Source organism: Mchenga conophoros, linkage group LG15, assembly GCF_057382185.1.
Source record: "Mchenga conophoros isolate Kocher_MC1m ecotype Shallow Benthic linkage group LG15, M_conophoros_male_GT1.1, whole genome shotgun sequence".
Taxonomy (NCBI): Eukaryota; Metazoa; Chordata; class Actinopteri; order Cichliformes; family Cichlidae; genus Mchenga; species Mchenga conophoros.
In genome coordinates, this window is record NC_140540.1 from 34526829 (window position 1) to 34538573 (window position 11745).

At 39.9% G+C, this 11745-nt stretch overlaps 1 protein-coding gene across 3 annotated transcripts; it reads right to left on the bottom strand.

Annotated features, from left to right (window-relative positions):
• Window positions 1-1080: 1080 nt before the first annotated feature.
• On the bottom strand, window positions 1081-6527 carry LOC146558740 (interferon-induced protein 44-like). Of its 3 annotated transcripts, none has more exons than XM_085247867.1 (9): window positions 6426-6527; window positions 5363-5553; window positions 4421-4483; window positions 4134-4185; window positions 3817-4012; window positions 3477-3623; window positions 2564-2738; window positions 1864-1964; window positions 1081-1561 (listed from the first exon to the last, which is right to left on the bottom strand). In XM_085247867.1, the coding sequence occupies exons 1-9, from the start codon at window positions 6452-6454 to the stop codon at window positions 1361-1363; spliced, it is 1155 nt and encodes a 384-aa protein (XP_085103993.1). In that variant the 5' UTR covers window positions 6455-6527; the 3' UTR covers window positions 1081-1360. The 3 variants fall into 3 exon arrangements, with proteins under 3 accessions (XP_085103993.1, XP_085103992.1, XP_085103994.1); XM_085247866.1 differs by having other exon boundaries at window positions 3477-3629; XM_085247868.1 differs by lacking the exon at window positions 4421-4483 and having other exon boundaries at window positions 3477-3629.
• Window positions 6528-11745: the final 5218 nt, after the last annotated feature.

Genomic DNA, 11745 nt, shown 5'->3' on the forward strand with positions numbered 1-11745 from the left:
TTTATTTTGGAAAGAGCCATTTCTCTGTAATAAACTCTCTTTTCCAAAGATGAGTGATTCCTCAATCAGATACAGGGCTCGCAAAATCGCTAGCCCGACGTCCCAGGGCTAGCGATTTTTCCAGTCGGGCTACCAAAATCTATCTCTGCCCTGCCCGTCGGCCTATCGTAGGAAGGAAAAATATATGTCAATGCTTTTGCATTCTTTCGGAAATGTAGCTGGGTAATTACGTCATTGGCATCGATGAGCCACTGTCAATATGTGACATATTGAAATCGCGTTTGAATTTGCGCTTGTTTTTTGCTTTCACTTTGCAATCGCACGAACTGTGTATAGAGAGCGACAGCACTGATTGGTGAGTGATGATAATTTGCGCACCAATTCCTCTGACATCGTCTTATCAATCGTTAGCTTACTATGCAAACATGACAAGTGAAATCTCCCGCAGCAAGCTTAAACATGTGAGAGGTTGAGAGCGCAGAGAATCGCTGAGCGTTATGTGAGTCCGTGTGTAAAAGCAGCAGGATATATATTTCAGTTCTGCTGAGCCAAATAAGACAGGTCAGGGTGAAGAAGTGACAGCCAAAGAAAAGCTTACCACAAAACGGAAAAGTTATGACAAATCAGACTATAAGGCAAAAAGAAAGTGCAGCTTTATGGTTTCATGGACAAAAGAATTTCTGTGGCTGCAATATGACGAGCTATATAACCAGGGCTGCACATAAGTGGTCCGCAGGTGCGCATTCGCTGTCAAAATAAAAAACGCGCACAAGATAAGAAGTTGCAACGCGTGTTTGCGTACATAAGACTTTCAGGAGGAGGACAGACATTTGTTTAGAACTCTTAAAGATGTTGAAGAAGCTCCTTTAAGCAATTACTGTGATGTTCCTCCACCTCCAAAGTAAGGGAAATCAGTCCAGTTTCCAAGCCTGTTCAAAATGCAAAGACAAATCTTCCACTTTAAGGGTGTACACTGGGCGATAGCACATGTGTAACCTTAAGTCTCTAGAGAGGGTGTGAACCACATTTTCACTATTTTATTATTAAATGAAAAATAAAAAGGCAAAAAACTGCAAAACATTGGTGAATGTAAAACGTTTTAATAAAGAAGCCCAAAGACTGATTAAAAAAATCTGTCTCACATACAGAACGTAAAGCGTAGAGTCAGTTTTATCACTTAGAAACAAAACAAGATTGTTTAAGGTTCCTGTGTGTAGCATTTTGATGTCCTTTACACCTTTTTTTTTTGAAATGTCAAAAACAAAAGAAACACAAATTTTTGTAACAAATGAAAACTCTCTTCTCTAACACATTGAAACAGGAACAGTTAAATGATGCTCCTGATCTAAATGCTCAGAAATCAGAGATCCAGGGCTGTCTTGAGCTCTTTGTTCTGTGGTGCATTGTCCTGGAAATACAGGTCAGCATACTGCAGGATGTGATCAACAGCACTGAGAAGCAGCACATCTGTGTTTACATCCAGGTCCAGTTCTGACGAGTAGTTTTTCACTGGAACGATGTAGGAGGTGGACATGCCCAACAGAGCGGCGGCTTTACCCATCTGCAAACACACAGACACATGTACACCTCCAGCGTTTAGTATCTTCAGCTGATTAAGAACAACACCAAACACAATCAGCATCTCCTTACGATGATCATCTCAGTGTGGTTTGTGAGGAAAGTTGTTCTAACGTCACACTGACTCTAAACTCTTGTTGTTTATATTCAGAAAATCAAACAAAGTCAAATCTTTTCAAGTTTTACATTTACATTGCTGTTTGCAGGATTTATCCTATTCTGATTTGTGGAGCAGTTACAGTATATGAACATTTCTTGAACTGTATTTGGTTTGTTTTAACTTACCACATCCTGAATTGTGCGGCTCTCATAAACACCAGTGACATCTTTGGCTGTTTGCAAACAAACTTGGTCCACGTGGGTGAGCAGCGCCACCTGGTGAACACCTAAAGAACAGAAACACACTGTTGTGATGAAGACTTGCAAAGACAATGCGAATCCTTTAAAGATTGTGCTCAATTCATTTGTTCTAGAGATAAACATTTGCTCAGCTTTCTTTGTTGTCTTTCTGACCTGATGTAGCGTTCACCATCGTCCTTATACTTTTTCACTAACTCATCTACATAAGGTGTTTTAAAGCGTTGCGGTGTTTTATCTCAAAACAACATCTGTAATCTCCACATTTCAACTTTTTCTTGAAATTCAGGCTTTATTCTGAAAATGATCAATAACAATCTGCTCTTAATGTAGCTCTAATACTCTGTTGTACTGGACCCTATTTAAAAAAAACACACAAAAAAAAAGAAGAAGAAAAAAAAAATCACACAATCTAAAATGATTTCTTCTGTTATTATATGTTCACATAAAACCTGAAACCCATTTAGTTTTAGCCTAATTCATACAAAGAAAAAAATCACTAACAATGTAGAAAAAAAGAGTATTAGGAACATTATTAAAGAGCAGCTGCACTGAGGCAAAAGTCAGCTAACTCAAGCAACACAACCTTTAACGTCAGGCTCTGTGTAAACATGTGTCTGTGGCTCACCCAGGTCACTGATGTGCTTTCTGAGCTGTTTAAATGTGGTGCTCAGGCCTTTGGGGTAAGTTGTGATTTTTGAGGCGTCCACCACAAAGGCAACACAGTGGACTTTGTCTTTAAGGCTCGGCCTCTTCACATAGCCCACAGTTTCTGAGGCGGAGACTGGCTGGTCTGGGCTAAACTGGAAGAGAGAAAGTATTTTAAGTTATTAAAAAAGAAAAAGTATTAAAAAGAACTATGCTGTGTGCCTTCATGTACACAATTCTACATGTTGGCACAAACCATAAGGTACAGCTATGGGTGATGGCGATCCCAGTTGTTTTAATAGTCAGAGAAGTTGGGAAACTGATTTGTTTTGTTGTTTCTTTTACATCACAGGACTATATGACCAGTCAGCTGATCATCACTGTTCTTTAGTTTACCCTGATGGGAACAAATATCGGGCATTAAAAAGGGGTTTGGAGCTGCTGTTGACTTTCTGGGTGATTTGACGTTGCTCCTGCTCCTCATTTCCTCTGGTTGCTCCAGCTTTCTCCCACTTAACCTAGCATGCATTTCTAAAGCCAAGCCTAAATTAGCTGTGGGCATTAGCTCTGTGATGGATTAATGACATGTCCTGGGTGAAACCTGGCTCTTTCCCACTCTCAGCATGACAGGATAAAGGAGTTATTGCTGATTCATAGGGAACAAAAAGTGCGCAGCTTCACTGACAAGGACCACAACCTCAAACACGGTTAAATAAAGTTTGATAGTAGATGAATGAAAGCTGGATGGGGTGAGCGATGAACTAGGCCTGAGACCACAGTTGGAGTTAGGCCTCACTGAACATCTGAGGCTAGTGAGGCAGGGTGACAAACTGAGAATGAGTGAGGCAGGGTGGGGCACTGAAACGAGAACAAACAGGGCAAGGCATGCTTACCTTGTGTCCTTCAGGAACATGGCCTTTAACGACTGACAGGATGTCATGAAGAGTCAGTCCGGTCATCCCGTCTTCACTCATACCCATGGTATCACACAGCACCAGCCCAGTATGATCCTCACCCTTCTTACCCCGAATGTTGAAGGACTGCAGCTGGCACACACAAAAAGGAAGTTAATAGGACAGAAACCTAAAGTTTAGTTTCATTGACATGGATGAAGAGAGGCCTTGTGGACGCTTTCCCTTTTTGAAATGCTTAAATAATCTCATGAAACTAAATGAGGATCTCTGTGTTTATTTTTCCACTTATTTAAAATACATGCAGATGCTCCTCGTGTACCTTTTTGGTAAAACCGGATGAGAAGGAGCCCACCATGGCCCGGTTGGTGACTCTTCCGTTAAACACAGACTGGACTGAACTGATGAAGCTCGACTTTCCAGAACTGACCGGGCCCAGGAGGAGAACCCGGGCCTGAGGCACCTCCTCACAGCTCCGTCTGTAGGAGGTGATTGTCTCCATCAAGCTTGTCTTTCGCCTGGGTTCAGTGATACATTCAGTGACTCATTGTGTTTGAAAGTTTAAAAATGCACTTACTTGACATCTACTAGTTCCTGCTAGTTGAACAGGAGCTCATTGAACAGCACAACTGTACTCACTCTTCTGTCCAGTCCATGTTTCTCCATGGAGATTCCAACTTCAGTTGACCTCCTGAAAAAAATGTAAGAATTGCGGTTTGACAAAATAGCCAGCATTTGTTGTATTTATATAAAGTTCTAACATTCATCGAGGCTAGGGTTAAAAGCAGTGGCATTCAGTGACTTCAGCAAAGACCCCCCCCCCCCCCCCCCCAAAAAATAAAAATTTTAAAAAATAAAAATAAAAAAATAATACCAAAAAAACACTTTCCTCCTGTCTTTGAAAATTCGACTAGTATCAAACATACCATTCTGACAGCTTTTTCCTGAACTCTTCCTGGGTGTCCTCCCCTTTGGCCACTCCTTCCTGGCTAAAGAATTGTAAAATTATATTACTACTATAGTTGTCATCTAACTAAACTTAGTTTTACTATTTGCTGACAATGGTAGAGGATTTTTTTCAGACCCATTACTTTAGCAAAAGTAACAATAAAACACAAAGAAAACACTTCACTACACATAAAACTGTATTACTAATAACTCACAAAAAATAAGCAAAAATAATTATTCTACAGAAAAATGTAGTTGTTGTCCTTGTCTTTTTTAAAAGAAAGGAAAAAACACATTATAACCAGCTCAGAAACACAGGCCTACATCTTAATTTTAAAAAGTGTAACAAATATATTTAATATATAAAAATCACCCAGAACCAGAAATTTAGCAAAAGGGCAAGAGACGGGGTACACCCTGACAGGTCGCCAGTCTGTCACGGGACTAATACTCCATTCAGATTTCAGCAGCTCTGTAATCAAGCATTCTGCTTCCAGAGATAATAAACAATTGTGACCACAAGATGGCAGTAATGCAAAGAATAAATGGCAACAGGCATTACAGAAGCTTCATGTCAGAATGATGTTTAAGATGAAAGAAAAACACCCTTTTCTTTGTTATGTTGTAACTGATGTCTGTTTGTAGATTTCACCAGATAAGCACTGCTTGTCTTTCTTGCCCTGATTGAATGCCACTGATTAAAATGACTTTGTAACCAAAAAAGGAAAGAACAAAATGTCCAACTTTATTACCAGAATCACTATTAATCCCTGAGGAAATCATGGATCTCCAAAGCTATTTGCACTTTGTGTACAGACAGCTTCACAGTAGCGTGGTGAAACACAGGACTTGAGATGTTAAAGGTTTCTCATACTTATTTGGGTCTTTGACAAAAGAACTTTGTGTAAAAGGAGGCTCACCCAAGAATGTGAACTGAGGTCTTGGTTCCCTTGTCTCTGAACTACCTGTGACTTCGCTGTTATCATCTCTGGTGAGAGTTGTTGTGCCGAAAGCAGGTTGGACTGAAGTAGTTGGAGCTGCTGTGAGTGGTGTCAATCCATTAGAACTTGAGGGTTTGGTTGTACTTGCTGGAGGTCCAAAGTTAAAGCCACTAATAAAAAAAGTACACATTAGAGGAAGATCCCTTAACTAATTTAAAGAACAGTATGAAACTTGAGGTTTTTTAGTAAAATGGCCTGGTAAATGGCCTGTATTTATATAGCACTTTACTAGTCCCTAAGGACCCCAAAGCGCTTTACATATCCAGTCATCCACCCATTCACACACACATTCACACACTGGCGATGGCAAGCTACATCGTAGCCACAGCCACCCTGGGGCGCACTGACAGAGGCGAGGCTGCCGGACACTGGCGCCACCGGACCCTCTGACCACCACCAGTAGGCAATGGGTGAAGTGTCTGACATGTTACACTTAAAACACAATATCAGCAACCTCAAAACATGAGTCTGAAAAGCAGAAACGAAATAAAACGTTGTGATAGAGCCAGGTTCAGGTGTGTGAGTCACAAGTTAATCTGGCTGTAGGCTATGGCACTTGGCCACAGGTGGCGCTAGTTGGCTCCATTTGAGTGCACAAAAAGATAAAGTGCACGCTTTAGGTGCGGAGGGAATTGCTCAGAGTAATAAAACGTATATAAAACGAATATAATGAAGACTAGACTCTCTGGATCGTTGACTCTTGCTGTCTTGTGAACATTTGTTTGTTTGTTTTCGGCAAACCAGGTAAGTTTACCTGGTTTTGACATAACACCAGGTAAACTTTGAAGTTTTAAATTTTTTTTGTTGAATTTCTAACATTTGTTTGTGCAGCCAGGTCTTTTCCTTTCCTGTTATTTGACGGTATATCACACTGACTGCTATGGGCCACAGTGACAGCACTACAGCTGTCACTCATCTTTGCAAGAGTGAATCTTGTCATATTAACTATCAAACTTTGTAATACTAAAAGTTGCGAACTTACCTGTTTTTTTCTTTAACAGACGAGAACATAACTCCTGTGTGTAGATGTTACCAGCAGCTGCAGCTCAGGACACACCGCAAATGAAAGAGCCACTGCCTTTTCCGTAGAAAAGAAAACGAAACTTAAACTGTCACGCAAACACCAGTAATGCGAATCTGAGTGTAACACGCTCGTAGGCGGGGTTTGTTGCGTTGTGGAGTTGGATTGGTACTAATGAAGTTAAAGCTGCAGAAACAGATGCGCAAGACGCAGCAAACAATTGCAAACAAATCGCAAGAAGCAAGAAAAGAAGTAGCTAGCTGGCCAAATCTGCCTAGCAACCTAGCTACATTTTCCAAGGCTAAAACAGGCTGTTGTTCGTGCATCATCATAATAAAAAGGATCAAACCAACATCAACAAACTTCAAGTGACCTAATTTAGATAACAGCAAACACAATAATCTATTTATTATACTGTTTAAATGAATAAATAAAACACTTAAAATGCTTACCACTTGCTCCAGAAGCGAGTTTTACATAAACAAGAGCACTTTTGTTCTATTTCCCCCACCTTGCAAATCTATGACATCAACAAAACATGATTGGTCCACTGACCAACAGCAAACACATTGTTGTGCACTCTCTCAGTCTGGTACTTTTACTGGCACAGACACACACACACTGTAAGTGCAAAAATAATATCACATAGCAACAATCAGTAATATATTGAAGCTTTTGAGCAACGTGGACAGTAACTGCAGTCAGAGCTTTGGAAACTTTTAGACCTACATGTATTTAATCTCATGCTACAAACTCACACCGTCTTCTTCATCTACGTTTGCCAAAGTAATGTAAAGACAACAGTAAGCTGGTAAGCAGCAAAAGAGAGAAACTAACTACAGGTTGTTTCCAGTGGACTTATATATAGCCTACCATAAACGCATAGTATAATATGACTGCATACTTTCAATATATAAGTGGTAATAGTCTTTAAGTCCTTTACAAAAACTATTAGGACTGTTATCACTAATTGGTAAAATTACAAAATGCTGGAATATTGTAGGCTTATAGTTTGTTTTATTTATTATTTATATACAAATCTACATGGCCCTGTGTAAAGTGATCCCCCATATAGCATAAATTAAATGTGGCTTTTGAGTTCAATTTCTTGCACACTTGGGTTCTGCGGGAGGACAATGAGCCAAAACGCACCAGCAAGTCCAGCTCTGAATGGCTTTAAAAAAAAAGTCTTCATTCAGGTCAGGACTTTGACTAAGTCCTGAGCTGAATCTGACTGAGATGCTGTGTCACGAACTTAAAAAGGCGATTCCTGCTCGAAACCCTCCAATGTGGCTGAATTACAACAATTCTGCATAAACGAGTCACAAGGCCATGTAGGTTTGGATTTTGTTTCCCCTTAATAATAAACACCTTCATTTATAAACTGCATTTTGTGTTTATTTGTGCCATCTTTGTTTAATATTTAAGTTTGTTTGATGATCTGAAACATTTAAGTGTGACAAACATACAAAAACAAAGGAAATCAGGAAGGAGGCAAACACTTTTTCACATCACTGTAGACACACAACACTATTTTTGCTCTTTCTGTCACACACACACACACACACACACACACACACACACACACACACACACACACACACACACACACACACTGTCAGAGACATATGTTAGATTAACTGGTGATTCTTAATTGGCCAGAGATGTGAGTATGGATGTCACTGGTTGTCTGTTTGTGTTAGTGCTGCAATAATAGACTAGTGACCTGACCAGGGTGTGTTTCGGCTCATGACATCTAGATTAGGCTCCTGCACCTCCAGCATGGAAGGATAGATTCATTATGTGTTGCAAACCCAAAATGTCCACACGCACTTGATTTGCGTGTCTAGCTGATTTGGCTTTCTAGCCACTGGGCGGAAAAATGAACTTGGGACATCATGTCATCATAATTGGCTGTTTTGCCCTTTTAAAGCACAGCATACCCTCAGCTGATCAGACCCAGGCGTGTCCCGTGGTTAATCTTTGGTGGTCAGCTGTTAGCCCAGGTAGTGTTCTTTCTTTTAAGCCACAGCCAGTGACTGCTTTGCTTGATGGTCTTTGACCTCCCAAGGACCTGTCAATTCAACAATGAGGACAGATTGCTGAGAATTCGGCCACAGGATTAGGTCTGGTGTCAGGTTGGAGTTGGCAGTCTAAAAAGGGAAGGTAAGTTTTCTCTCCAGGCCAACAAGCATTCTTTAGACCCTAGCCATGTCCAGCAGGCCTGATCCTAGATGTTGGTCCATAGTTATGTAGACCAGCGGTCCCCAACCTTTTTTGCGCCACGGACTGGTTTATGCCCGACAATATTTTCACGGACCGGCCTTGAAGGTGTCGCGGATAAATACAACAAAATAAAACTAGTACCGGTACCGAAAAAAAGATTTATTCATAACACACGTGAAAAGACCCAGGAAAACTGAGTTAACGATAAAAACGATAACAAAATAACGCTGAAAACCCATAAAAACCCTGAAAACCATACATTTCACACCTGAGCCTCAACTCTCGCGGCCCGGTACCAAACGACTCAAGGACCGCTACTGGTCTGAGTCCCGGGGGTTGGGGACTGCTGATGTAGACTAACCAGCTAGTGTAATGCTGTTCAGACTTGCTCATTAGCTCTGTGTTGTTATTCCTTGTATCTACTACAGTAGCTTTGCATGATTTAGAGTTCAAAATAATAATTATTTACATTACACTTGACCTTGGTGAAAGCTCCTCACCCACTGACTGAAATGAGCCTTTTAGCTCCCTGCTCTCTCCTCTTCAACAAACTTGCCTCTATTTCATTTGCCCACATAAACAGAAGCTTTGAACAGAAGTTGGGTTTTTGTGGTCACAGCCAGAGCTGTGTGCCTGAAATGACCCAGTTAATGATATTTGCTCATGCTGAGATCATACAGAGAAAAATGCCTTTGAGCAGTTTGAAACCTGAAGTCTGGCTCACAGGGATTACTTAGATATATGTTGATCTTGTTATTTCAAACTTAGTATAATATGAGAATCCACCACTGTGATGGTGTGTATGACAGAAAATAAGAAAGTGTTTCCTTCCCTCTCCTGCATCTGATTACTTACCCATCGGATGCAGCAGAGGGCGCTCTCGTCTTGTGTTTAAAGCTGTGGCTGTTCACCTGCTACTTGTCAGCAGGGGTCAATCTACAGCCACATTTCCTTGTTATGTCCCCCAAGTGGAGTATCCCATAGCCTGATATTCAAAATGCCCTCCTGCTCTTAAGGACAATGTGTTCTGAGCCACAATCATTGTCATCACTCATTAGCCTTCAATTTAAAGTAAACATTTATCAGCAGCTGATGGCAGTGCTTTGGACATGAAACCGTTCACAGATGTGTCTGCACATGTAGGTCTGTTTCTTTGGCTTGTTTGCTTTCAATGTTAGAACATTTTAACATCAGAGCTCAAACGATGGGAAACCCTTAATCACTGTAATTAGCTAGGTATATATTAATACACAGTATATCCTGTGTGATTAGTGGTATTAATGTTTGTCTACACTTGATTACTATTATACTACAGTCTTTGGGCACAATGTTATAACAGTGCCAACAAATCAAAGTATTTGGGAATTATTTTTCACTGGCTTTGCCCACTTATATAAGATATTGTAGCAGTAAGAAATAAGCATTGTTAATGAAGTTTTACAATATTTGGGGGCATTTAAATTGATAAATTGTATTACTCAGTTGCATCAGTGCTGGCTATTATTTTAGAAATCTGCATACAATCAATCAGACCTTTATAGAAAGAATACGATTTGTATTATCTCAGTGATTTGTGAACATATTGATCAACACATAGTATAAAAACATAGAAAAAGAAACAAAAAGTCACAGTTTGTTCAGTTTTCACATTGTTGCAGGCTTTAGTTAACTTTAATTTTGTATATATTGGTTAAAATTGATTAATAATAATAATAATAATCACATTTTCTCTCTTTTGTCTGTCAAACCTGAATCTGACCAATTTTGCTTACTCAGCACACGTCTGAGCTAAATGGTCATTTTCTGGTCAGTCACCTCTGCTCCTTCTAGTCTTTATCTAGACTGTTCTGACTGGCAGCCTGTAACCAACCAGGTGTAATAACAGGCCACGACAACACACGGCTACCTTTACGGCATTTTGACGATGATAAGTTTTTGTTGTGTCAGCAAAAATAACAGACCCTTAGTTCACTGTCTGGAGCCTGGTTGTGGGCGGAGCTTGTGAAGTTGCGCCGATTAGATCAGAAGACTGAAACTTATCGCAGTTGGAGACGTCTGACACACCACTTAATTATAGAGTTGAAGATGCTTAGTTATCTGAGGACAACACCCAAATAAAAAGTATATCCTGTCACAGTCTTCAGGTCATGACTGAGTGTCATTAAAAGTAAGTCCACCTGTTGATGATTTGACAGGAAACACCATCTACAGGCTGTATTTTGGTCATGGAGGTCACTGCCCTGCAGAAACTGGTTTACCTCAAAGCTTTGATTAAAAACAACCTGGTGAGTTCACCTTCCAGAAACCATCAACTGGTTTGATATTTTTATAAATTCAAGTAATGTACACTTAAATAACCTCTGGGGATGCCTCGGATCATTTAAACTATGGAGGTAATATGTGGTTTAATTAAGATGACCAACCAGCCAGTTATTGTGTAATCATTTTCAGACGTTTGACAGTTTTGTCTTTTTTCATGTAAAAATTACAAATAATGAAAGCACGAAGATAAAGAAAGCAGAAACCTTTAAACAAAAATGATGGTGCCCAATGTTGTGAAAGTCAGATAGAAAATCTGAGGTGAAGCTCTTCTTTTAACTCCTTTTTAAATTGAAAATACTTCAAAAGCTTGAAATGCTGTCATTCTTTCCTAATTGGTTTTATTTGAAATCAATATCCAGAATTGGCTTAAACCTATAGTTGCCTCTGCAGTTCACTGGCAAGGTGCATGTAGAAGATCACAAAAATGTCACATTAGAAGTAAATCACAACATCTACACACCCACAATCACTACACTAGTAAAATGCTGGAGTTTAAGATCGAGTTTCATAGAGTTACTAATCATTACACACAGAAAACATTTTTTATTGGATCTCAAGTAAAACATTAAAGTTAAAAACATCTCTCACTGAGTGGACGTGATCTCAGTGTCTGCAGTAATTGTTGTGACCCGGCTGCAGGCCTGAGGCCTTTAGTAAGTGTAATAAGTAATGAACTCTATAAGTGCATTTCAGAGGTAATCGAAATTTAAACCTGCTGAGAAATGCTGCAGAT